Source organism: Cucurbita maxima, unplaced genomic scaffold (genome assembly GCF_002738345.1).
Source record: "Cucurbita maxima cultivar Rimu unplaced genomic scaffold, Cmax_1.0 Cma_Scf00009, whole genome shotgun sequence".
NCBI lineage: Eukaryota > Viridiplantae > Streptophyta > Magnoliopsida > Cucurbitales > Cucurbitaceae > Cucurbita > Cucurbita maxima.
The window spans coordinates 4,778,381-4,804,628 of record NW_019272025.1 but is presented as its reverse complement, the minus strand read 5'-3'; the positions used below and the strand labels follow the sequence as shown (position 1 = coordinate 4,804,628).

Here is a 26,248-nt window from a genome sequence, read left to right as displayed (position 1 = left end):
TTTTTATATACTTGGGAATAAAGAAAAAAATAATTTATATTTAGAATATATGAGAAAATTAAAATATTAAATACTTTTTTTTAATAAAAATAAAATTATTCAACAACACATCTCTTGAAAAAAAATACCATCTTATCTAAATTTGTGATTGGATGGGGACACCTGGCAATTAAATTGTGGAGACACGAACAAAAAAATAGGATTTTTTTTTTTTTTTTAATTTAAAAAAAGAGAAAAGGAGATTTGATGGAAGGACCATCCTAGGTGGTCGATATTGGAGGTATCCACTCATCAGTACTTGCTAAAGCGTCCGCTGATCTGGCATGAAACAAAAGTCAAATAGTGATGACGTGTTCATTACTACAAAACAGCGTCGTTTGTGGTATGGTGGCTATAACACTTAATTTTGTTATTTTTACCCTCAAATTGCATTTTAATTTCGAATCATAAAATTAAACATGAAAAACGTGTTAAAATGCCCACCCGTAACCCAGCAGATAAAGTACATTACATAGTTCGTTTTATGGATTGACAACTTACCCATTCAGTGACTCTGGCACTGGACGTTCCAAAAAATGGGGTATTATCGAGTCGGGTAAATTCAATAATAGACGCTTGTTGTTGGCATTCCAGCCTTCTTTCTCCTTTCAGGGCCTACCCGAAAGAGGCATTTCTTACCGTATTATAAATTTTCATTTGAAAAATTCCTAAAAGGTTATTTTTTAATATACTCTTTATTTATATGTTTTTTTAATAAATTATAAAATACTAAAAATTAATTTTATTAAAATTAGTGAATTTACATACATTTTAATTTTTTACCATTTAAATTTACAAATAATATTTCCATATAATTTTTTTTTAAAAATAATTTTGAAATATTTATAAAAGATATTTAAAATTAACCCATTACAAAAAGCATACAATTATGTAATTTAACCGTTAATTTCTAAAATTTATCTAAAATATATATAATATAACATATTACCAAATTTTGGTGGGGACCACAGGCGGTGTCAGTTCCGTTCCGTTTCATCTCCGTCTTCATCTGATGTCCCTGTGTCTGTATATTAAGATATGACCCTCAGAAAAGAATAAATTCAGCATTTTGAACATTTTATTTTAAATAATATTTTTTTTGTAATTATTAATAAATTTTTATTTTCATTCTTCCTATTTCCGTTTCCAAATTTGCCATCTCTGTGTTTCGTCGTCTGCTCTGTTGTTTCTTGTTTCTCAGCCGTGGCCACAGAATTCTCAAAGTTCCGTAGTGCCTTTTCCCAAATACGGAAACGACCAACAGGCAATTACCAATTAACCCTTTTGGGTTCTCTTTGATTTCCTAATTTGACTGTCCACTTGCCAAACACAACCCAGAGCAAAAAACTGGTGGTGGGATTTATACATATTACAGAACTGGAAGCTCTCGAGCTAAATGGTTTTGAAGATCGGAAACTTCGAGACGTCGAGCACGGCGGTGGGGATGGGATGTATTATGCTTAGAATTGACTATTCCAGGCTTTTTTGGGTTCTTTTCCGCCACTTTTCTTACGAGAATCACGACGGAAAGCCGCACATTTAGTTTCTCTCTGCCGCCTTCGCCGCCGCCACCACCACCACCACCGCTTTCGTTTGCCCTTTTTTGGGTTTTTTTTTTTCTTTTCTCGTTTTTGCCCTTTTATCTCTCTCTGTTATGCCCTTGATTTGTTCGTCGAACATGTTGAAGAACACTCGAAACAGCCCTGATTGGAACTCGGAATTTGGGTACGTTGAGACCGATCCGACATGTCGTTACGGCCGTGTAAGTACTTTTTTCTCAATCTTGATTCTCTTTTCTGCATGGAACTTGTTTTGTGATTTGTTTAATCCATTTTGGTGATTAGTTTATTGTTTGTGTGTTGGATTTGAGGTGGGAATATTTTAAGATCATTGATGATTGATTAAGCTTTGTGATGAACTGAAGAACTTGATGAACATGTATGTAGTTTGAAGAAGTTCTGGGAAAAGGGGCTATGAAGACAGTGTACAAAGCCATTGATGAGTTTCTTGGAATTGAGGTGGCTTGGAGTCAGGTGAAACTCAATGAAGTTCTCCGGTCACCGGAGGATTTGCAGCGGTTGTATTCGGAAGTTCATCTACTTAGTACGCTTAAGCATGAATCGATCATGCGATTCTACACCTCTTGGATCGATGTCGAACGCAAAACCTTCAACTTCATTACTGAATTGTTTACTTCTGGAACGCTTAGAGAGTAAGTTTTGATCCACGTCTTTAGTATATTCGAGGTTTTGTGTAATGTTGTGAGATTATGCGTTGGTTGGAGAAGAGAACGAAACATTTTTTTTATAAGGGTGTGGAAATCTCTTCCTAGAAAATACGGGAAGCCCTTTAAGGGAAAGGCGAAAGAGGACAATATCTGCGAGTGGTAGGCTTGGGTTGTTATAAATGATATCAGAGTCAGACACAGGGCGGTGTGACAGCGAGGACACTGGACCCTTAACAGGGTGGATTGTTAGATCCTACTTCGGTTGGAGAGGGGAACAAAACATTTTTTATAAGGGTGTGGAAACCTCTCCCTTAGCAAACACGTTTTAAAACCTTGAAGGGAAATCACAAAGAGGATAATATCTACTAGTGGTGGGCTTGGGCGGTTACAAACGGTATGAGAGTCAGATACCGAGTGATGTGTCAGTGAGGATGCTGGTCTTCTAAGAGGGTGGATTGTGAGATCCTACGTCGGTTGGAGTGGGGAACGAAAACATTCTTTATAATGGCGTGGGAACCTCTCCCTACCAGACACGTTTTAAAACTTTTAGGGGAAGCCCAATATTTGCTAACGATGGACTTGGGTTACTACAATTGTGATGGTCTATAACAACCTTCTTCCTTCTGCAGATATGTAAAGAAGTATAGGCGAGTCGATATCAGAGCCATTAAGAGCTGGGCGCGCCAGATTCTACGCGGGCTCGTTTATTTGCATGAACACGACCCTCCGATAATACACAGAGATTTGAAGTGCGATAATATCTTTGTAAACGGCCATCTTGGACAAGTCAAGATTGGTGACTTGGGGCTTGCAGCTATACTCCATGGTTCCAGATCTGCTCACAGTGTTATAGGTTCGAATCCATCGTTATTCTATTACCAAAAACTTACGGATTCTATGATTGATAATTAATCTCGAGCTTTTTGCAGGCACACCGGAGTTTATGGCGCCGGAATTATACGAGGAAGATTACAACGAGCTGGTTGATGTCTACTCGTTCGGCATGTGTGTTCTGGAGATGCTTACTTCCGAGTACCCGTATAGCGAGTGTTCTAATCCCGCACAGATTTACAAGAAAGTCACGTCGGTAAGGGAAAACGGGTTGAAAATCGATATCGGTTTCGTTAAGGGAACAAGTATCGAATACCTACACTACTCTTTCTTTGTGCAGGGGAAGCTGCCAACAGCATTGTACAAGATTCAAGACGCGGAAGCACAGAGATTTATTAAAAAATGTTTGGTACCGGTATCGATGAGGGCGTCTGCTAAGGAACTCTTGGCCGATCCGTTTCTGAAGGTTGATGGAGATAGACCTTTGTCGATCGAGAGGAATCAAAACCAGAAGCCATTTCTAAATGCCAAAGAGATGGAGAAATTGCACTTAGGTGAAGGTTTAAGCAGGACGAACATGACGATCACCGGGAAGCTGAACCCGGAAGACGATACACTCTTTCTCAGAGTTCAGATTGCTGATAAAGATGGTACTTTTCGCATTGTCCGTGCTACAGTGTCGAGATTTTACTGTCAACCTGATGCTTGACCTGTCTGCAGGCTCTCTTAGGAACATATACTTCCCCTTCGACATAGTTAACGACACAGCGTTAGACGTAGCAATGGAGATGGTGAAAGAATTGGAGATCTCCGATTGGGAGCCGTTTGAAATAGCGGACATGATCGAAGGAGAAATATCAGCTCTGGTTCCAAACTGGAATAGAAGCGAGTTACCCAACCATAGACTCGGATTCAGCTTTTCAGAAGAAGACGATGATGCAGCTCATCGTACTCTCCGCTCCATCTCCTCGTCGTCCCAAGCAACAACTTTGAGTCTCATCACCTCTCCTAAGACAAATCAAAACATATCAAATGGTTTAAGTTGGTTCCCAGGTATGGCTCAAGATTTCATTTTACAGGTTTTAATGCTATGAAAATTGACACGACGCCTAACACGACGCCACGACCACTATTTTCAGATGAAACGCTCGACGATAGCAGCTCACAGTGCTCATCGGCGTCAGGAAAATACTCAAACTTGAATTACATCAGCAGCGACGAGTACGAGACCGGTATGAGTTCAGTCCGAGTAGATCAACATAACAACATCAATAAGATTCAAAACTCCTCAAGATTTTGTCCTGTTGAGAGCCGCAAAAACAAGGATTTCATGGCTGGGCTTCTATACAAGCAGTGCCAATGTGCGGTAGCAGGGTCATCTCAAGGAGCTACATCTGGTCGCAAAGACAAGAGGGGAACGGACGGCCGGACATTAACAAGGAACAGGTCACTAGTAGATGTACATAGCCAATTGCTGCATCGTTCGTTGGTCGAGGAAGTGAATAGAAGACGGTTATTCAAGACGGTTGGAGCGGTCGAAAGCATCGGGTTTCAAGCACCTTGTGAGGTTTCTTCCAGCAAAAGGGTTTCGAGTAGGCAACCGATCGGGAACCGAAGTAGCGATGTAGCGAGAACGAGGAGAAACGACGATATTAGGTGGGAAGTTGTCGGAAGGAGAACATGAAGGTATTAAGATAGCTCGAGTTATTTGGGAGTTTTTGTATGTATAATGTGTGTGCTTGTTTTTCAAGTGGTTGGTGTCATGGTCATGCTTGTCCAAGGCGTGCTGTGACATCTCACTCCTTCCAGAAACAATGTTATATTTGTTTACAAATTTTCTTGACATGTATTTCTTTCGTTGAAGTCGAGTATAACAGTCTAAGCTCATCGTTAGTTATATTGTTGGCTTTGACTCAACCGTGTGATTTTAAAACGCATATGTTAGAGAGAGCTTTCCACACCTTTATAAATAATCCACACTCTTATAAACAATGCTCCTCACAGTGTTAAAAATGTCTCTGTTAGAGAGATGTTTTCATACTCTTATAAAGAATGTTTTGTTCTCTACAATGAATGTGAGATCTTATAATCCACCATCTTAGAACCCAGCGCCTTTATTGACACACCTCTTGGTGTCTAGCTTTGATATTATTTATAATCGTTACAGTCCACCGCTAGTAAATATTGTCTGTTTTGACCCATTATGTATCGTCGTTAACCTCACGATTTGCATGTTAGGGAGAGGTTTCCACACGTTTATAAAGAATATTTCGTTCTTCTCTTTAACCGACGGGAGTCTCACACTAAGCGTTGAAATCCTCATACTCTATATTCGTAATTAGATCATCAGTGTGGGAAGCAATGTTCTTTTTAGTTCAACAACGTCATGAAATTCACAACAGTTTTTTTTTTCCAAAGCGCACTTAAATGTCTATGGTTCGATCTTTCATAATTTTTAAATTAATTATATTAATTTTCAAAAACTATTTAAAATTTTGTATTTCCTTTTTTTTAAACAAAATTAAATGTTTTATCTCATAATTTTTTCAAATTATTAATTTTGTATATGAAATTTTAAAAATTAAAAATTTGAGGAACTAAATTATAAACTTTAAAAGGTTTAAATATGTATAATTATTTTAGGGTACATTTTTGTCTAAGAGTGATCAGACACAAAAAAAACGAGATATTTAATTTGTTTTCTGTTTTTTTTCCCCTTTATTGGTATTTCTGTATTGAACGAATTCAACCTATAAAAGGTGGGTTGGGGATTTGGCGCGAAGGTTTTTGTTTCGACTATTGAAACCAAAATACGGAGTACTCCCGCGGATGGAGGGGGAGCGAATGGCGGTAACGGAGGTTAAGGTTCCGGTGATGGAAGAGAGAAGGTGAGTTGCCATGGAAATGCTTTTGAAGCGGAGATTGAACATGTGCATTGCGACGAAAACCTGAGGGGGATCCTAATGGTATATTACGATAGTAGTTATTTAGTTTTCAATCTGAATTTGTACGATTGCTGCTTGTACTTTCGTTTTTCGCTTTCCTTTTCCTTGTCGTTTCTTCTCTGTTGCTTTGATCATTCGCTTACTCCGGACTCTTGTGATGACGCTTTGCTGAAGGTTTCGCTCCGTCCTCTCCTTAATTTTTCTGGTAAATGAATTTATATGCGTTATTGATTATCGAAATCGGTCTCTCCTTTTCGGTGTTTACTTCTTTGGTAGAGTGCGAATCACAAACTTTAGGAAACTAGTATGGCGTTTTTTTTTTTGGATAAATATAGAATGAGTGAGTTGAGTAATGGATGGTCGGAGGCTTTACGCAAAGGTGTTGCTATGTATTGAACGAGCTTGAAATCAACTGTGATGCTTTTGTCATTTCGACCTAGAGATTTTGATGTTGAAGGGGCCGCTGTTTAATGGAGTTTGTTTTTCTGATGAATGACGTTCTAATGGAATTGGTTTAAAATTTTGTGATAGGAATGTGATTCTTTCACCATTTAATCATTGATCTACGTTTTCCATTATTTTATATTTATGGTTGAGAAATATAACAAGCACTTGGAAATTTTTCAGAATAGAAACAAATAACTGTGCAGAAATATTGGCAAGCATGATGACATAACCGCCATAGATTTGGACCATTTGCTCTTAAAACTTGATCCAAACTGTAAGAGTAGCCTACATTTGAGATCCCGTGCAAGGCATCTGGCCAACTTTTGAAGGTACAACTTCATACCAGGAATAGAAAAAGAGGTTAATCTACAAAGACGTCATGAATTATAGCGCTCTATTTTCTGGACCTCTTCCCTGCCTTTTGAGCTTGAACACCATCATAATATTAGACTGCATTTTCTATTTGCTTGCTATAGTTGTATTGATATATTAAAGTTCATAGTTCTCTCTGCTACTAACTTGATTTGATTTGATTTTTATCTTTGTTATACTTCCATGTAATAGGAGATGAATTATCAATTGGATTTATGGAATTGTGCTAGTTAGCTCGAGGATAAAAATCTAAGCTAGTCTCAATCAGGATATTTCTACCGTCTCTGTTGAGAACAGAGCAGGTCTTCCAACTTCACTAGGTAGACTCACTTAGTTGATCCCATGTTCAAGGGCGTTAAGATTTTGTTTAAGAAATTCCAGCAACTAATTTTGAACCTTTTTGTGTCATGGGTTGATTTCTTTGTTGCTCACTACAGCTGGTCTTAGCCAAAAGGCTGAGAGAGGCATAAGGTTGCTTTCTTCGTGAAAATTGCATCCAAGCAAATGCTTGGTCTGGCTCATAGAAGAGGATATCGTGTTTTTAAATTTAGGTCATTTGTTCCGTTAAGTGTAAATTTTTATTTTCATTTCTACTGAAAGATATTTATGTGTGCTTGTTTACATGCTGTGCCGCTGCCCTTTCTTTCGTATCTGTTGATATTTTGTGCCATAAAGCTGCAAGTGAATAAAATATGTATATATATATTAAAATCATTTAATTATCTTAAAAGAAACTAAATACATCTATTTCTCTAATAATGCAAAAAAGTGGCATATTTCCTTAATGAATTTTAACCCAACACTTGCCAATTTTTTTTTTTAACAGCCATGCTAGCTTTACTTATTTAATTATTTGCTCAAATCTTCCTGTGTTTTACTTAGTTTTCCTATTCTGGTATCATCTGGGTTTGGTTTAAATTTTGTTTTTGAGTTCTTATTGTGGTAATTCCAGCTACAGTCGTGCAACGTTGAAGAATGGTGAAAGTAAATGATTGTAAAACGGCTTCCGAGAAGTATGAATCATCGGTTGCTTAAAAATGATGGAATTCATCAAGTAGGAGTGGAGGGCCAGGTTTATAAAGGGGATCTCTGATACACGCATCCGTGGAACCATGATCACAAAACAGATAAGTCTCTTTCCATCCCTTCAACTATTTTGTTCTATAACTCATTAAATTATGCGTTGAATTGAAGAAGAGATGTCTACAATTCGTAATTCCTTTATGAAATTCAGTGATACTCTTTCCATTGAGCTACATGGATTGTCGAAATAAATCTAAGCATAACGAATTTACTCACGATCAAGGTCGGAGATATGGCAGACAGGTTAAAATAGTACGGAGCACTAAGGTTTGGGTTTTCTGATCACCATTGGTGCGTCTCTCGGATGTGGGACACTCGCGCCTTGCACGGTATACCATACATTCTTCTTGATAAATTTAATCACGCCTATTTGGTATTTAAATAATTTTTTTAATTCAGTGTGTAAGTTTGCATTGATACATGTGTAATCATGAGGTATTGAAACCTTCACGAAGATTTATGGAAATGGCATTGGCATTCAAATAATATTAATTATTAAGCGTGAACTTATTTTAGGTTCAATGTAATAAGGTAGGTGGATCTGTTGATGAAAGTTTCCTTACATCCACCCGTGGTTCCGAAAGTATTTTGGGGCATTATTATTATTATTATTATTTAAAATTGTTTCTGATTTGAATTCGTACGGGTTTTTCTTTGTTTTATATTTTAGGTATCTTCTGGCGTGTGGATATGCGTTCATATGCCTGCCTCTGCTTTCTCCATAGGATGATTCCGAACCAAAGGTGAAATTACCCTCCTGCCCTTGATTTCTTCCATTTTCTTGGTTTTTTTTTTTTTTTAAAGAAATAAAATTTAATCTTAAATTTTGAAATTTTAATATAATTTTTACATAAAATTTATTTTAATTAATATCTAAATTAATTCTTGCATAACTTTGAAAAATCTTATAAATTTGAAAAAAAAAACATGTCTTTAATGACATTCTTTTTAAACCCTGTCATTTTTGGTCCTGAATTTACTACAATTCCATGAAGTATATGATAATATTTTTTTAATGAATTTTTAAATCTCTTTTTTAAATTTAAGAATGAAATTACAATTTGATGAAATTAAAAATTAGAGTAAATTTACTAAAATTTTCTCTTTATTTTTCAGCAATTTAGGTTCCTGTCTGCTTCGCATAAGCAACCTAAGGAATTATAACAAAACGACTAAATACTAAAAAAAAGATAAATAATAGTTGGAAGAAAAATTCAATGAGCCCACACCGTATGAAAAAAGAATTAATATTGGCTATTGCGTAAGTCGGCTTTGTTCTATGTTTTAGCTGTTAAATAACCATGCAATATTTAATGCTAACTCAATGATATATAAAATCTCAACTAGGATTAATTAATTCATAGACTTTATAAATTTTGTTTAATCATTATGTTTATAATATTATATTATGTTATTTACATCTTAATTTTAAAAATGAGTTTATAACATGAAATTATGTATTTTTCAAAGTCTTCATCATTTTTAATGTAACTTGTAAATTTTAAAATTTGTAATTGAAAACCTGAAATAACTACCTTATAATTGAAATATTTTAAATTTGTATTTTAGGACTGCCACATTTTAGATTGTATTTTATATTTATTGAAACAAATTTTAAGAAATAATTTTTTTTTCCTTTTTTACTAAAAGAAAATTAAAAATTTCAATAATTATTTAGTTTTATGGGCAAAATTGTAATTTTCCTTTTTAAATTTCTATTTTCGTATTCTTGACCAAAAGCCACCCTAATTCTTTGTCAAGATCTTCCCATTCTTACCATTTTTCTCCGTTTTCCACTCCATTATATTTGTCAGAAAGACAATCCCAATCCCAAAATCTGAAATGATCAAACCAAAGCCGGATAAGAAAATCGGACAGTTTCCAACTTCATCTCGAAAACGACATGCTTCCCCGTCGTTTCATTTCCAAGTTCAATTTCAATTAATTTCAGCCGTCATAGAGAGGCGCCGACGTGGCAGACTTAACAAACGTGTCATTTACCTAGCCAATCACAATATAACAAGTACCCTTAATCCAAATCTTTATTAAATGTTTAAATTTAATAATAAATTAAATCAGCAAATTCCCATTCCCAAGGTTGCTTCTGCCTCCACGTCGCTGGATTCCCTTTCTCTCTGATTTTTTTTTTCTCTTAATTATTTTTAAAATTTAAATTATTAATTAACTAATTCTCCATTCGCTGTGCGATTCCAGAAAGCTCAGCCAATAAAATTCCCCCCCCAAAAAAAAAAACAAAAACATTAATAATATTGAAATTCCATTTTCACCATTTTCGCTTTCTTCAAAATTTTCTCTATATTAACTGTTCTCTCTCTCTCTCTTTCCACAATCATTTTCGAAATCTCTTTGGGTGATTTCTGTTCTCGGCTTCTGACCGATCATCTCTTTAATCCCCGTTCGATCTCTGGCCATCTGCCGCCGGAAGATGCCGGAGATCGAACCCTCTCCCCCCGATAACGATGCCTTATTTGGCAGGTATGAGCTCGGCAAGCTCCTTGGCTGCGGCGCCTTTGCCAAGGTCTACCATGCCCGCGACCTCCATTCCGGCCAAAGCGTCGCCATCAAAGTCATCAACAAGAAGAAGATCAACGGCTCAATCCTAATGCTCAACATCAAGCGGGAGATCACCATCATGCGCCATCTCCGCCACCCTCACATCGTCAAACTCCTTGAGATCCTCGCTACCAAATCCAAGATCTACTTCGTCATGGAGTTCGTCAGAGGCGGTGAACTCTTCGCTAAGATCGCCATTGGCAGGTTCAGCGAGAATCTCAGCCGGAAATTCTTCCGCCAGCTGATCTCCGCCGTTGGATTCTGTCACGCGCGTGGGATCTACCACCGCGATTTGAAGCCGGAGAATCTCCTCGTCGATGAGAATGCGAATCTGAAGGTCTCCGACTTCGGTCTCAGTGCGGTTACGGATCAGATCCGCGCCGATGGCCTTTTGCATACTCTCTGTGGAACTCCGGCGTATGTCGCGCCGGAGATTTTATCGAAGAAGGGATACGACGGTGCGAAAATCGATGTGTGGTCATGTGGTGTGACTCTCTTCGTGTTGAACGCCGGTTACCTTCCGTTCAACGATTCGAATCTAATGGTGTTGTATAAGAAGATTTACAGGGGGGATTATCGGTGCCCTAAATGGATGTCGCCTGATCTCCAGAGGTTTCTGTCACGACTTCTCGATACGAATCCCCAAACCAGGATCACCATCAATGAGATTCTGAATGATCCGTGGTTCACAAATGGAGGAGATACAGACATCAATTTCTACGATGATTACGAGGTCAAATCGGAAGCGAAGGTCGAATCTCCATCGAAGAACTTAAACGCATTCGACATTATATCGTTCTCGTCGGGATTAGATCTGTCTGGTTTGTTCGACGATTCGCAATACGCAGTGGAGGACAGTGACCGATTCGTACTGGCGGAGTCGCCGGAAAAGATCCTGGAAGAAGTGGAGGAATTCGCTAGGTCTGAGAATTTGAAGGTTAAGAAACAGAGAGAATTTTTAGTTGAATTGTTTGGACAGAATCATAATTTTTCTATCCGGATAGAAATTTTCCGGTTGATCGACGGATTGGCGGTGGTGGAGGTGAGAAGAAGAGGTGTCGATGCAGGATCATACAAGCAACTGTTGAAGAAAAAGCTGAAATGTCATCTCATCGAAAACGTAGCGTCGGCGTCCCGATAGAACTCCGGTGACCGGAACCAGTAAGACGTGGATTTCTTCCGAACCCAACAGGAAAATTGGGGCAAAAAATAGAAGGTGATGGGTGGTGGAGTAATTAATATCTTTTCATTATCCCATTGAATTAATAATGATAATAATAATGGAAGAGGAATTAAGAGTCCCCATGAAGTAGTTAAGAAGTATATGTTCATGTCATTTTTCATTTGCATTTTGATCGGCTTTTCTCTGCCTTCTTATGTACATAGTTTTTTTTTTCATTTTTTTCAAAAAAAAAGTTTTGTATCTAAAGATCCCGCCAAATGTTAATATTAACCAAAATTTGATATATTCATCGTATTTTTTTTCTTTCTTTTTTTCATTATGTTTCTTTTTCCTGCTAAATATCTTTGATTCTGAAGACCATGGTTCATGGGGGAGTTCTCTAGAATTGAAATTGATCACATTTTGATACTTGAAAAGCCTAGTTTGAATACATACATACATGCATACATACATGCATACATACATGCATACATGCATGCATACATGCATGCATACATGCATACATACATACATACATACATACATGCATACATGCATGCATACATGCATACATACATACATACATACATGCATACATACATACATGCATACATACATACATACATGCATACATACATACATACATACATACATACATACATACATACATACATACATACATACATACATATTAAAAGAAGCCCATTAACCGCAGCCCATTAACCCTAAAACCCTTAACCGCTGGTAATATTGTTTTTTTCCGTTTGCTCATGCTCTTACAAACCTCTTATAAAGACTGTTTCGTTCTCTTCTATAACCGATGTGGAGTTTTCATAATCCACCCCCTTTGGAACCCTCCTTGTTGGTACTGATTCATCTCTCCAATTGATGTCAGATCTCACAAATCACCCCCCTTTAGGGCCAACGTCCTTGTAGATACATTGTCGGGGTGTCTGGCTCTATATCATATGTAATAGCTCAAGTCTACTGCTAGCAGATATTGTCTTCTTTCAACCTTTTCTCTTTCGGGCTTCCTCTCAAGCCGAATTCCCCTCTGGGCCAACCTGTCATCATAACAAGCTTAGATTTCATCACACAAATATCTTATGCTGAGCTTCTATGTCATTTGGCCGAGGCTTTTGTTGCTGCTGCTGCTCGTGCTCACCTCGCCAAACCCATACAATATCCTGTAGAGCTGGCCTTATGTCCTCTTTCAATATCTTCTGATATTCCAATGTGTCCCCATCTGATTTTTTCATTTCCACCAAATAAAAAGATGGAGTAACCTCATAGATCTCTGTATCAATGGACAACACCCCTTTTTTTCCCTTTGTTAGTGCCTCAAGCCTCAGTAGGCCTGCTTCTTTCTTCTGCACTCGAAACCGAACAAGTTTAGCAATTTCTTCTAGTTTCGAGAGAAGAACAGAGGCCGGTTTTCTACAAGTAAACAACGTTTCTTTCTTCCTTGAATCGTCTTCAAATAAACTCGAAAGGTCGAACCCTGTCGAAAGGGAGACAAGGTCAAAAGCATTCAAAGTTGGAGGTCTATCCATCTCTTGATTTCCATCTGAAACAGCCGCTATAGCATCATCTTTTGTTCCCCTTCTTACATTCATAGATCTCAATCCTTTTTTGAACCAAGAACTTTGTCTTATCATTGCTATGGTAAGTCCTCGTAATGGGGTTTGGATCAAGCATCCGACTTAGTAGCCGGATCAAGCATCCGACTTAGTAGCCTCCGCATTTCACGAGGGAACCAACTAGGACATTTATAGTCTGCTTTCTCAATCTTCCTATACATCTCCATTAAATCGATTCGAGTTGTGGAACGGGAGATAACCTGCCAATAAGACAAATAAAACGACTCCACAAGACCAGATATCAGCTTTTGCACCATCATAGCCCTTCCTATTTATAACTTCAGGGGCAACATAAGCCGGTGTGCCACAAATCGTGTGTAGCAACCCATCTCGACACTCGGACTCGGCTAGAGCCCTTAAACCAAAATCAGACACCTTAAGATTTTCATTTTCATCAAGCAGTAAGTTCTCAGGCTTTATGTCAGGGTGATATACTCCCCTGCTGTGACAAAAATCAATAGCATGGATTAATTGATAAAAGTATTTCCAAGCATCATCCTCATTCAGCCTCCCTTTAGCAACTCTGTCAAAGAGCTCACCACCTTTTGCATATTCCAAAACAAAGTAAATCTTAGTCTTGGTAGCCATAACCTCATACAGATATACAATATTAGGATGTCTAACAAGTCTCATAATAGATATTTCACGCTTAATCTGATCAATTAGCGTAGCCTTCGTAATCTTTCCTTTATCGATCACCTTAATGGCCACGCTTTGGTTGTTTACTGTATTCCGCGCATAATATACCTTAGCAAAGGTTCCTTGGCCTGGCAATCTTCCTAGCCTTATTTTCCATCCCAATAAATCAAATCCTAAAACAGAAAAGCACAGAACAATACCCTAATATCTACAGGATCAACAATGAAGAACTCATAAATCAAGTACCGATGGAGTAGGCGTTCGCACTCCACGATAACTTGCAGGTAAATTGAGCGTTTGAAAGCAGAGAACAGGTGGGGTTTTCGAATAACAACCCGCCGTTGGCCTCACGGTTTCAAATCACGTCTACTAGGGAGAGGATTCTACACCCTTATAAGGAAGATTTCGTTCTCATCGCGTCTACTAGGGAGAGGTTACCACACCTTTATAAGAAATACTTCGTTCTCACGTCTACTGAAGAGATATTTCCACACGCTTATAAAAAATGTTTTGTTCTCCTTGCATCTACAAGGGAGAGGTTTCATACCCTTAAAAGGAATGCTTCGTTCTTCTCGGAATATGTGATCTCAAGTCTCCCTCCCATGCAAAAGAGTCACCATTCGGCATTCCCTACAAATACCAACCAGAGAATTGGAGCACCACTAGTTTCTCTTTAATGAAGATCAACCACCACAGCCCACTCTTCTGCCGAAAGCCGGATGGCTCAGCAAGAGCTCCCTGGCTGCAAAGGGAAATGTTCAACCATTCAAATCAATGAACTCCAAATTCAGAAAAGATTACAAGTATTCATATCAAAAGGCTTACAATGCTCAAAACTAATCTCACAAACGCATACACAATCAGAATCGCATCCAAAACACCAACAAGAATTCAGAATCAATTCTCAATCCGTAATCTATGAGAATCCTCCAAATATTACAGTCTACCGCTTCCCTATTGCTGCGTCCATTTTTATTTCCCCCCTGAGATTAAGACTCTCCATAACCTAAAGAATCTGAAGGAATCATCAAAATTCTGACACAACAATGAACTGAAGAAGATTGAAACCAAAGAAATTGAAGCAGAGAAACGATAATGATAAGCAAATTGGGAGTCCAAACATTTTCTAATTCTTCAAAACCTTCCAAAAACAGTCGAGTAAATCAATTACCGTCTTGGTTAAGCGAAGAGTCGGCCCGCGGAACGAGAGGATCCCGGGATCGAGGATTAATGAAGAGGATTAAGATCGAAGCTTGGTTTAATTTCGAAAATTGAAAATAAATTTTCAGTGTAGTGCAAATGGGTGGGCCGGAGAACCGGAAGAATTAAGGATAGCTCGACTCGACCAACCGGTCTTTGGGGCTGAGATCATATACAAACAGATGCACGTGTTTCCCATGTGAAACTCCTGTGAGATCGCAACATCTGTTTTGCGATAATTTGATCCGACGGCTCAACTTTAATTTCTGAAAGCCCAGGACTCGATACTCATGGCCCATACCTTAACAGCCCACAGGACCAATGGGAAATCTTTTCTTAATTAAAACATATTTCGTTAAATTAAAATTTTAAATATGTGTTTACTCTAAATTTTTAAAATGACAAATTAGTCCTCAAATTTTTATTTTTTTTAAATTTATTGATAGGAGACTATGAGATATAAATTTTAATTTTATATTAATAAATCAATTAAAATTTTAAATATAAATTTAAAAGTTTAATTGTAATTATTACAATGTGTAATTAAGTGGAAATTAATGTATTATTCTTCTCGCGGTTAAAAAATAATTAATTATTATGAAGAAAAAAAAAAAAAAAACTTTATATTCTTCTCCAGTTTACCATTATACCCTCCCTCCTTAAGCCAATCCTGTGGAAAGCGGTTCGAGGAATACGTCATTAGACCGTTCACGCGCTGCGCATTTCCACCATAAGCATCTGCTAAACCGCTATGGATTGTTCACATTTCCAGATTTACCCCTACGTTTCTGTTTAATTTTCAATTTCCACCTCTGAAGAACTGCGTGAAATGAACTATAAACAAAGCCTCAAAAATCGCCATAACTGAAATCCTCAGAGCTTCGTCTAGTAATGGCATTTCTGATCTTCAATACTTCTGTTTCCAATGCCGATGGTGAGATCACAAGACGACGAGGCTACAACATGAATCTTGAAAACGCCGATCACCTTCACAATCCCGGACAATCGGGTGAAAATGTTGATCGGGACTTCACCAGACATCGCGTCGGAGAATAGCTCCGACTTAGCGAGGAGCCGGTCAGCCATCATCTTTAATGTTAGGTTCATTTTCTCAGTCCTGTCGGCCAGCAACCGACCGGCCGGAATCGGCACTTCTCCGAGTTCTTCGCCTCTGTAACTCACGACGGCGGTGCTATAGGAGTATTCGAAGGCTACCTTATTCGGATTCTCAACGGAGAGATCGAGCAAGAGAAACAAATTCAGATCGACGCTCAGCCTGGCGGCGTCCAGAGAAATGTTCAGATCGAGCAGAGAAACTGAATCGACGGCGATGGTGGGCCGCTTGGGCTTGAAAGCAGTAAAGGCTAAAATGAGGATCGAAATTACGAGCAGAGTTACAGAGAGCAATACGGGTATGCAAATGCTTCGTAGTTTCCTACTGGGAGCCACCATTTTAGTGCGCATTCTGGATTCTGTGAGTTATTTATGGCTCAAATTACCGGCACCGTGGAAGCGGTGGCGGTGGCGCCGGAAATGGAATAAAATGCAGCGGCGATTATAATTATAATTATAATTTTTTTTGAAAAATTAATAATTATAACTTTGTTTAGTAACCAAAATAAATTTTCCTCTCTTTACCTCTGAAAATTATGAATTTATAAGTTATTAATTAAAATTATTACCAAAATTTTAACTATTTTCTAAACTTGCAAAATTATTAAATAATATATTGTGATTGGGTCAAGTGTTCATATGGTTCGACTCAAACTAACCAACCTAAATCATAAAGGTTAGGTTTGTTAGATTTTAATTGGTTAGTTATTTTTTTTACCTTTTATTTTTAAATTTTAGAAACCAACTCGAATGTGGAATTATGTCATGAATTGTAACGGTAAAGGATCGATATTTTAGTTTTATAAAATTTTAATTATTAAGGTAACATATATTAAGATAAGTATGACTTTTTAAATAATTAAAAAAAAATTAACTAAAAATCTAGACGGTTGAGTTGCAATCAATTTAAAATTTTAAATTTTCTAAAAAAAAATTATCAGGCCCACTCAATCCCAAGAAGCCCAGCCCATAACTTTGGTTTATTGGATTAAGAACTTGATTAGATTAAACATAACTACACAAATAAGGTTTAAATTACGTTAATTTGTCAATAATGTCTACACTTACTATTTACAATTACCTTTAAGTCCTCCAAAAAAAAATTGTAATTTTAAAAAATAAAAAATAAAATAAATATTTAATAAGAAAAACATTAAAACACGTTCCTTTCTCTTATATGCTCATAATCTTATTTATTTCTTAATCCCGCTTATTGTCAAAAAAGAAAAATAATTATTGCTTTCAAAATAAGAAAAATTTGAATATATATATATATTAGTACTGGAATATAAAATTTGAATATTTAATTTTTAATTAAAAAAAATATACATCAATTATTATTAAATTATTCTCAATTTAACAACAAAAAGAAAAGTCTTTATCAAATAATTATAATTTGAAATAAAGTTACCAAAAAGCAACATAAACAAGGCAGAAAAGGAAAATAACACCGACAAATTCTTTATTAGTAATTGGTAAATTTCATACTTTTACCTTTCAAGTAAATTACGCACACGGGTAAAAAAAAACAGAGAGGATAAAAACTCATTATTGAGTTCCTCAAGTTGAATATTCAAATCCATAAGAGTAATTAGTTGGGTTTGCTGCAGACCTTCCTGATCTCGCCCTGAGATCCGGTGAGCGGTTGAATGTCTCCCATTTTAATCATTGCAGTTACGAAATCGGCATCGAAAATCTTATCGTTTTTACTGTATTGTTCTACCAAGGAATCGGTGGAACCGCCGTTGTGGAGGACCTGGTCGGAGTGGAGTAAGCCCTTTTGGTTCACAAGGTTCTTGTAGTAATAGTTATCAAAAAGCTTTGGCGTTGCAACATCTAGAGGGGCAAGATTGTCATCTCCTCCACTTCTCGGACAACTGCGTTGTCTTAGCTTTGCAAATGAAGCGTCAATGTTGCTCTCGTTGTATATACGGTTCTTGAAGCTAGTGCACCTTGCTAGACCTATCGTGTGGGCGCCTACATCCACAAGAGACCAAATTTATAATTTAACTGTATAGGAACCTTAAAAAGACGGAGAGCGAGTGACAGTGAAACAGTACCCGACAAGACAACCATGTCTTTAGTAGAGAGGCCTTTAGCACTGAATCGATTGATGAGGTTAGCAAGGGTTGAACTAGGCGGAGGGATGACACCGCTGCTAGCGGCGGAGAAGCTAGCTGTTTTCGAATCTCTACGTCCTAGTTTCACCTCCCAAGTTGGTCCTCCCAACTAAAATAATTACTTACAGTTAAAGCATAAAGTATTGATTATAGGAGAAAATCCTCTAAACTTAACAACAACTTACAATGTTGACGGAATCACGAGCAGTAAGAGTCAAAATATCAGCACAAGAGACAACACTAGGACAAGCTTTTTCTACGCTACTCTTAATAGCTTTTATGACGTCAAAACCTCGAACAGACCTATTATTTGGAGGAGCTGTTTGCTCTCCTCTAAAAGTGGCAGTATCGTCTAAAAGAATTGACCCGTCACATCCCTGTCAAAAGAATGCACAAGTTATAAAGACGACAACAACAACTTAAGCCGACAGTGACGATAAACTTAATAATACATACGTTAACAAAGCAGTCATGGAAGTGGAGACGGAGAAGGGAAGCGCCCATGCGGGTTTCCTTAGCGATGGCGGATTGGACGCCCGAGCGGACGATTGGGAGGAGCTTGGGACAGGTCTTGGAGTAGAAGGAAGTGGAGAGCTGGGCTGAGGAGCTGCCCATCAAAAGGAAGACCAGCTGCAAAGCTAAGACAAAACTCACTACATTTTTTGGGGTATGAGAAGTGGTGATACCCATTTTGGTTGGGAAAGAAGAGGAGTGTGGTGGACATGGATTGTGGCTTGATTAAGGGCTCTATTTATACACTTCAAACACGAACAAATAGAGGAAAAGTAGCATTTAATATAAAGATGGGGCCAACTTTTGGTATTGGTCGATTGGTTGATTACCTAATCTTCAAAGACAATGACTGATAATCACATGGATTGGATGCATGTCTACAAAATTAGAGAATATAGATTTACAAAACCAAAAAAACGAAGACTTTGTTTGATGAATTATTGATCGTAACGAGATTAAATAATATATAATTTAATGATATATTAAACGCGATATATTATTTAGTATATCATTGAATTAATAGCTAGCAGATATTGTTTGCTTTGACTTATTTTAGGGAGAGGTTTTCGCACCTTACAAGAAATGCTTAGTTTCGTTCTGCGATCTCAACAATTTACCTCCTTCGGGACCTAGCGTACTCGTTGACATGCTGTCTGGTATCCGGTTATGATATCATTTGTAACGGCTCAAGCCCACTTAATAAATAAAATATTTTTTAAGTGTTCAAAAATATCGTAGTATTGAAATTTAAATTTTTAGAAATTAGGTAGAACATTATATTATATTTTTTCTCATAAAATACTATTAAATTTATTAATGCTTTATAATTATTTTAATAGAAATTATATTAAAAAAATATTTTTGAAATAATATATTAAAAATTTCACCGAAAATCGAATCCGTCTCCAGTAGAAAATTCTCATTTTTCCTGCAAAAATAAATGAAATTTTTTGTCGGGATGAAGAAAAAATAGAAAACGAGATGGAGACGGAGAAAACTTCTTAATATGAAAAATTACGACTATACCCATAATTTCCATATCGATATATATTTTTTATTTGAAAAATGAATTGATACAAAATAGACGTGGGATGAAAGGATGACATGGAATAGACATGGGTGGAGTTGGAGTGTAATTATCTTGAATTATTAAAGTATTAATCCATTAAGTCAAAATTAGCAGGGTCCACACAAGCTAACTTTAGAGTGGATTATTTTGAATTATTCATATTTTAATTGTGGAAATCTTTTATTTTATTTTATTTTATTTTATTTTATTTTATTTTATTTTAATAAAGTTAATTTATACGAATCCTAAGTGACCACGATGCCCATGCATGCAGGGTAGCTTTCCCGCAGGGACCTTATTTTAGAGAGCAGCCAATTTATTATTATTATTATTATTATTATTATTTAAATTACATTATATTAAAATTTTAATTTTGAGTAAAAATACCGTTCAAATGTCAATAACCTCAACAACTAATAATTTAAATAGTTTGATTTGAGTTATATTGAATTTTGAAAATTAAAATATTTTTGTTCGGTTCAACACGAGTCATTCTAGTATAATTTGTTCTCACTCGCATGTATCTTAGAAATATTCTTAGGAGGTTGTTAGACGAATACGACTCTCCACAATGATATGATATTGTCCACTTTGAGCATAAGCTCTCATGGCTTTGCTTTGGTCTTCCCAAAAGACCTCTCATACCAATGAAGTTAGTATTCCTCACTTATAAGTCCATGATCATTCCCTAAATTAGCCGAACACCTAACACCTCCCCTCGAACAAAGCACGTCTCCCCTTAATCGAGGCTCGACTCCTTTGGAGTCTTAGTCATTTTTGACTGCCTTCGTACCTTCGAGGAGGCCTAAATTAGCCGAACACCTAACACCTCCCCTCGAACAAAGCACGTCTCCCCTTAATCGAGGCTCGACTCCTTTGGAGTCTTAGTCATTTTTGACTGCCTTCGTACCTTCGAGGAGGCTTGACTTCTTTTGGAGTCCTTTGTTCGACATTTAAGGATTTGCCAATCTATTGACACGGCTAAGTTTAGAGCATGGCTCTGATACCATGTTTGACGAATACGACTTTCCACAATGGTATGATATTGTCCACTTTGAGCATAAGCTCTCATGGCTTTGCTTTGGTTTTCCCAAAAGGCCTCATATCAATGGAGTTAGTATTCCTCACTTATAAGCCCATGATCATTCCCTAAATTAGCCGATGTGGGACTTTCATCATCCAACAGAGGTCACCTATAGAATTGCTTTAAGTAAAACACGTTTAACTATTAAATTCTTATAATTGAGCCACGGAAAAGGAGGGTGCACTTTGTTGGTAATAGATAATCACGTTCATTTCATTTAAGTTTTTCTCAGACCTCCTATCCTTAGGGTCGTTCTGATCGGATGTAGTTTCGATTCATTCATATACCCCTCCTTCACTTGAGTGTCATATGGGGTCTGAAGCCTATACGATTCGATTAGTCAACCCAACCAACTCGAAATTTTTGGTTAATTCAAAAACGTCTCGATCGGAAAGTAACCAAAGCTACATTTGATTAATTAAGCATATTAGTTGTAGGCATCAAAGGAAGCCAAAATGGTTGACTAAAAACATAGTGAACCTTATAAAATAAATTAATATATTTGGTGATTTTATTGGTGAATATTAATATAAGGAACATCTATAATCTACCTACTTGGATACTTTTCCTCCAAAATTTATATACAATTTGAATTCAATTTTTATTTTGTTTAGTCTCCTTATTTTTATCATTATAATTATTAAATAATTATATTAAACAAAATTAAATATTAATAATCAATTTAATATCATTTTGTAAAACACTTAAAATTTTACCCAACAGTAATTTACTCAATAATATCATGATATATTTTTTTTTTTGAAAGCATAGCTCGCCTAACAATTAATTCAAAGGCTGCAATAATTCCCAACTTAGCCTAACTCAAAATATTGTGTTTCAACGCATATATTATTTTTTATACGAAGTTTTAGGTTTAAGTATTATTTTTAAGGTTATAATTTGGTTTTTATATTCTCGTTATTATCTTGTATCATCCAACCAAAATTTTGGCATGAAATTTTTAAATAATGATCAAAATAATTACCTTTTCGATCGGGTTGAGTTTAAAAAGATATTTTGAATCAACCTGAAATTTCACGTTGGTTGAATTAATGACGGGGGTAACTTAAAGTTTTTGGGTTAGTCAAGTTGATCTGAGAGAAAAAAAAAATATATATATATATAACCCAACTTTTATGGGTTACGATGAATAGTCCAGATTAGTCAAGTTCTCGAGTCATATGAACACCCTATTAAAAAGGTAAATTTTTTAAAGAGCAATTTACCAAATTGCCCTCATGAAGCTTCATACGAAGTAGAGAAAGCCAACTAAGCCAAGGCTCTTTGTGGCTCTTTATTCCCCTTTTATCTATCTAGACGTATTTTTCTATATTAATTTCTTTTGGATAAAGGTCACGCAAACTTCTAAGGAAAATTAGAACCTTTTCTAATTGACCAGTCTGGTTGAAAATGTGTAGTGGACTTGGTATTGTATAAGTGTAAATAATGTCTTTTTAAAAATAATTAATTCTAAACTTTTGAATTTAAAGGGTAATTTAATTTAAAATAAAAATAAGAAATCCCGAGCTCAAAATTTTATCGTATCGATTTCAGTTCATTAAATAATATACATACATTGATATTAGTTAGTATTTTAGGTTTGATATTAATAATTTCTAATAGAAATAAAAATAATTTTAGGACATAGTTAATTTAATATAATTAAAATTAGATTATAAACGACAAGCATGTCTATTTCTTTAAATTAAAATTTACGTTATTTTAATAATATATTATAAAAGATAACGTAAAAGAAGTAAAATCGAAACTTTTTGAATAATTAATTGAAAAAGAAATTTGAAAGGAATAAATTATATAAATTTAGCACATTTATTATCCATTACAAGCAAGCCAAGTCAAAAAAAGAATATATATTTTTAAGTAATAAAAATGAGAAGGTAGAGAAAAAGTCAAAGTTAGGAACATATTAATGATTAAGTAGTTAAATAGTTTAAAATTAGAATAATCAAATATAGAGACTATTCCCTCTCCACCAACTCAAGGTTTTCATTGGTCGGTCACACTTACAATTGTCACCCGTAGGTATTTTTATACAATTCCATTGTTATTATGGACGAAATGAGACTATTTTTTTTTTTATTGACGAAATTGAGTTGGATTGAGTTGAAATATTTTTTAGACTCAATTTAATTGTTTCGAATTAATTTTTTTTTTAACTCAACAACCATAATTAAATAATCAACCTAACCCAACTCAACTATGAAATATTTAGATGAAATTGTTCGGATTATTTAAATCATTTATTCAATTTCAATATTGATACGAACTACGACTAAGAAATTTTCATATCTCAAGGTCCAATTATAAGGACGAGAGCTAAAAAACTACAACAAACCTTGTACACTTATATTTAAGCTATGGTAAGCTGATCAAACGAAATTCTAGAAGACGTTGGAGACCTGTTTTATATGTTGTGCAAAGTTGAGCCTCAAGAAAGATATGCATTAAATGCTCTAAGTTGTATTTAATAAACTCAACTAAATTCATGGAACTAGTCCACATTTCATTCCCGATACTATTTAATTATAATTTAAATATTTGTTTGTCATAAGCTAGTTTTTAACAAAGGAGTTAAATGTTATGTAACCAACTATGTTACTATATTCCACCGTTAACTAGCCATTTTAATATGGAGTTTATGAGTATTTCTTATTTACTAGCAAATTTAATTTGGGAGCCAACTATGTTACTATATTCCACCGTTAACCAGCCACTTTAATATGGAGTTTATATGAGTATTTCTCATTTACTAATCAATTTAGTTTGGGAGCCAACTATGTTACTATATTCCACCGTTAACTGTCATTTTAATATAGAGTGTATGAGTATTTCTCATTTACTAGCCAATTTAATTTGAGAGCTATATGTCAGGTTAAGGTTAAAGTTGTAAAGGCTATATAAAGCCTCACTTTTTTTTTTTGAAACACATCAAATTTTAGAATTAAAAGAGCTAAGTTTTTTTTTTTTTTTTTTTTTTTTTTTTTTTTTTTTTTTTTTTTTTTTTTTTTTTTTTTTTTGTAAATTCTTGTGTTTAGAACTTGCGAGTATTAATCAAACTTCTTGTAGAGTTATTCAAGCCACGAGTTTTCTTTACTCTTGATCTTGATCATCAATGTAATTCGTTCCATACTTTCTTTTGGGTTGATTCTATATTAAAAAAAAAAAATAATAATAATAATAAATAAATAAATATATATATATATATATATATATATATATATATATATATATATATATATATATATATATAAATTATATTCCAAAGAATTATAGTTTCTTTAATGGATGAGAATAAATAAAAATATCGATGATATTAAATAAATTTAACCATTTTTAAAATAAATAAAACTAATTAACCATTTCTTCGAAAACAAATTAAATTACTTGTTGTGATATTATGATTAACTTATAAATATAAATTTAATTATTAATTATGATTATTTATAACATAATACTTAATTACAATCTTCTCCCATTTCTTGCAATCCTCAACTAAATGTTGGAGCCTTTATTTATACAAAGAAAGAGTTGGATAAGGGAAATTTGTTAATAATTTAGTTTTTTTTATATTTATATACTTTCTATATTCAAATTAATTGCAAGTTTTTTTTTTTTTTCAATTTATAATTTTGACCGTTTGATCGAAATACATATTTTTTTATTACAAAGTTATTACAATAAAATCATAAATTTATTTTTTTAAAAATACAACAAATCCACCCTTAGCTTATTATTTTCTCAAACGAATTTAAAACAAAAGGAAAAATAATTATTATCTCAATCACCAAATTCAAATTCATCAATTGGGTCGGCTGCAGACCTTTCGGATCTGGCCTTGCGATCCAGTGAGTGGCTGAATGTCGCCCATCTTGATCATAGCCGTCACGAAGTCAGACTCAAAGGCATCACTGTCATCACCATAGAGTTCAACCAAGGAATCAGTGGATCCACCGTCGTGGAGCACTTGATCGGAGCGGAGCAAAGCCTTCTTCTCCAAAAGGTTCTTGTAGTAGTAGTTATCGAAAAGCTTTGGGGTTCTAAAGTCCAAAGGGGCACGATTGTCGTCTCCTCCATTTCTTGGGCAGTTTCTTTGCCTCTCTTTAGCAAATGACTCGTCGATGTTGGTCTCGTTGTATATACGATTCTTGAAAAACAAACACCGAGCTTGTCCAATGGTGTGGGCCCCTGCATGCATCAATTAAGTATTGATATAATTACATTTATCATAATTCGATTAGTGATTTAACATGATATTAGAATAAAAGATCATAGGTTCAAACTTCTATACCAGATAAGGCAACCAAGTCTCGAGGGGAGAGACCCTTAGTGTTGAATCGGTTGATGAGGGTGTTGAGGGTGGAAGTTGGAGGAGGAATGGCACCAACGACATCAGAGAAGCTGGCTGTTTTGGAATCTCTTCTCCCTAATTTAACCTTCCAACTTGGTCCTCCCAGCTGAAATAATTAATTAGTCGAGCAAAAAGTCAACATCATCGAGTTAAACTAAACAAATACTTTTTAAGGTACGAGGTTTAGAAAATTGATATAATTAAAAAAAACAACTCACAGCCACGACAGAGTCACGAGCAGAAAGAGTCAAAATATCAGCACAAGAGACAACACCAGGACAAACTTTTTCAACATTTTTCTTTATACTCTCAATTACATTGAACCCTCTAACGGATCTATTATTGGGAGCTGCAGTTTGCTCTCCCGTGAACGTAGGAGTATCTTCCAGAAGAATCGATCCATCGCAACCCTAATAAACGAGGATCAATTGCACATAATATAATTAAAAAAGAGAGCGTTACTAATATAAGAGTACGGTAAATACAAAAGAAGAAGAAGAGATTTTATACGTTAACGAAGCAGTCATGAAAGTGGAGGCGGAGAAGGGAAGCGCCCATGCGAGGTTCCTTAGCCACGGCAGACAGAACACCAGCTCGGACAGTGCTAAGGAGCTTGGGGCAGCTCTTGTAGTAGAAATCGGGAGAGAGATGAGCCGAGGAGTTCCCCATAAACACGACGAATAAGGCTAATGCTAAAGCCACAACCATTTTGTTGGGACGAGAAAGGGATGCAATCGCCATGGATTTGAAGTAAAAAGGAGAGATTATTGGAAAAGCAATGAAGATAGGATGATTGAAGCTTGAAGAAGAGAGGGGTATTT

The 26,248-nt window shown here is 35.6% G+C and overlaps 5 protein-coding genes, 2 long non-coding RNA genes and 1 pseudogene across 8 annotated transcripts; 3 read left to right on the top strand and 5 right to left on the bottom strand.

Moving 5' to 3' along the window:
- The first annotated feature begins 1,214 nt into the window (after window positions 1-1,214).
- On the top strand, window positions 1,215-5,014 carry LOC111484440 (probable serine/threonine-protein kinase WNK4). Its single transcript, XM_023131026.1, has 7 exons — window positions 1,215-1,801; window positions 1,986-2,251; window positions 2,896-3,119; window positions 3,196-3,353; window positions 3,438-3,747; window positions 3,818-4,150; window positions 4,237-5,014. The coding sequence occupies exons 1-7, from the start codon at window positions 1,694-1,696 to the stop codon at window positions 4,779-4,781; spliced, it is 1,944 nt and encodes a 647-aa protein (XP_022986794.1). The 5' UTR covers window positions 1,215-1,693; the 3' UTR covers window positions 4,782-5,014.
- An 890-nt stretch (window positions 5,015-5,904) lies between these two features.
- Window positions 5,905-8,697, top strand: LOC111484563. Its single transcript, XR_002718525.1, has 3 exons — window positions 5,905-6,063; window positions 7,814-8,273; window positions 8,615-8,697. It is a non-coding gene; the product is annotated as an uncharacterized LOC111484563 (long non-coding RNA).
- Window positions 8,698-10,243: 1,546 nt separating this feature from the next.
- On the top strand, window positions 10,244-11,986 carry LOC111484481 (CBL-interacting serine/threonine-protein kinase 11-like). Its single transcript, XM_023131103.1, has one exon. The coding sequence runs from the start codon at window positions 10,391-10,393 to the stop codon at window positions 11,657-11,659; it is 1,269 nt and encodes a 422-aa protein (XP_022986871.1). The 5' UTR covers window positions 10,244-10,390; the 3' UTR covers window positions 11,660-11,986.
- Window positions 11,987-12,719: 733 nt separating this feature from the next.
- On the bottom strand, window positions 12,720-14,160 carry LOC111484030 (annotated as a pseudogene).
- An 8-nt stretch (window positions 14,161-14,168) lies between these two features.
- Window positions 14,169-15,214, bottom strand: LOC111484555. 2 transcript variants are annotated; one of them, XR_002718516.1, is made up of 3 exons: window positions 15,131-15,214; window positions 14,507-14,965; window positions 14,169-14,402 (listed from the first exon to the last, which is right to left on the bottom strand). It is a non-coding gene; the product is annotated as an uncharacterized LOC111484555 (long non-coding RNA). The 2 variants fall into 2 exon arrangements; XR_002718515.1 differs by lacking the exon at window positions 14,169-14,402 and having other exon boundaries at window positions 14,468-14,965.
- Window positions 15,215-16,044: 830 nt separating this feature from the next.
- Window positions 16,045-16,611, bottom strand: LOC111484029. Its single transcript, XM_023130445.1, has one exon. It carries the CDS (start codon window positions 16,609-16,611, stop codon window positions 16,045-16,047), a length of 567 nt encoding a protein of 188 aa, XP_022986213.1.
- Window positions 16,612-17,711: 1,100 nt separating this feature from the next.
- Window positions 17,712-19,128, bottom strand: LOC111484500 (peroxidase 4-like). Its single transcript, XM_023131132.1, has 4 exons — window positions 18,849-19,128; window positions 18,578-18,769; window positions 18,333-18,501; window positions 17,712-18,249 (listed from the first exon to the last, which is right to left on the bottom strand). The coding sequence occupies exons 1-4, from the start codon at window positions 19,080-19,082 to the stop codon at window positions 17,864-17,866; spliced, it is 981 nt and encodes a 326-aa protein (XP_022986900.1). The 5' UTR covers window positions 19,083-19,128; the 3' UTR covers window positions 17,712-17,863.
- A 5,684-nt stretch (window positions 19,129-24,812) lies between these two features.
- On the bottom strand, window positions 24,813-26,212 carry LOC111484501 (peroxidase 4-like). Its single transcript, XM_023131133.1, has 4 exons — window positions 25,938-26,212; window positions 25,646-25,837; window positions 25,368-25,533; window positions 24,813-25,264 (listed from the first exon to the last, which is right to left on the bottom strand). The coding sequence occupies exons 1-4, from the start codon at window positions 26,166-26,168 to the stop codon at window positions 24,879-24,881; spliced, it is 975 nt and encodes a 324-aa protein (XP_022986901.1). The 5' UTR covers window positions 26,169-26,212; the 3' UTR covers window positions 24,813-24,878.
- Window positions 26,213-26,248: the final 36 nt, after the last annotated feature.

What these genes read in the sequence shown, in the direction of transcription:
- LOC111484501 (XM_023131133.1), bottom strand. Translation starts at nt 26,168, where the DNA reads ATGGCGATTGCATCCCTTTCTCGTCCCAACAAAATGGTTGTGGCTTTA. An exon ending in TTCATGACTGCTTCGTTAAC is followed by an intron (nt 25,838 to 25,937) that starts GTATAAAATCTC and finishes CTCGTTTATTAG; the next exon opens with GGTTGCGATGGATCGATTCT. An exon ending in AGACTTGGTTGCCTTATCTG is followed by an intron (nt 25,265 to 25,367) that starts GTATAGAAGTTT and finishes TGATGCATGCAG; the next exon opens with GGGCCCACACCATTGGACAA.
- LOC111484440 (XM_023131026.1), top strand. Translation starts at nt 1,694, where the DNA reads ATGCCCTTGATTTGTTCGTCGAACATGTTGAAGAACACTCGAAACAGC. An exon ending in ATCTGCTCACAGTGTTATAG is followed by an intron (nt 3,120 to 3,195) that starts GTTCGAATCCAT and finishes AGCTTTTTGCAG; the next exon opens with GCACACCGGAGTTTATGGCG. An exon ending in TCAGATTGCTGATAAAGATG is followed by an intron (nt 3,748 to 3,817) that starts GTACTTTTCGCA and finishes ACCTGTCTGCAG; the next exon opens with GCTCTCTTAGGAACATATAC.
- LOC111484481 (XM_023131103.1), top strand. Translation starts at nt 10,391, where the DNA reads ATGCCGGAGATCGAACCCTCTCCCCCCGATAACGATGCCTTATTTGGC.
- LOC111484500 (XM_023131132.1), bottom strand. Translation starts at nt 19,082, where the DNA reads ATGGGTATCACCACTTCTCATACCCCAAAAAATGTAGTGAGTTTTGTC. An exon ending in TCCATGACTGCTTTGTTAAC is followed by an intron (nt 18,770 to 18,848) that starts GTATGTATTATT and finishes TTCTTTTGACAG; the next exon opens with GGATGTGACGGGTCAATTCT. An exon ending in AGACATGGTTGTCTTGTCGG is followed by an intron (nt 18,250 to 18,332) that starts GTACTGTTTCAC and finishes TTGTGGATGTAG; the next exon opens with GCGCCCACACGATAGGTCTA.
- LOC111484029 (XM_023130445.1), bottom strand. Translation starts at nt 16,611, where the DNA reads ATGGTGGCTCCCAGTAGGAAACTACGAAGCATTTGCATACCCGTATTG.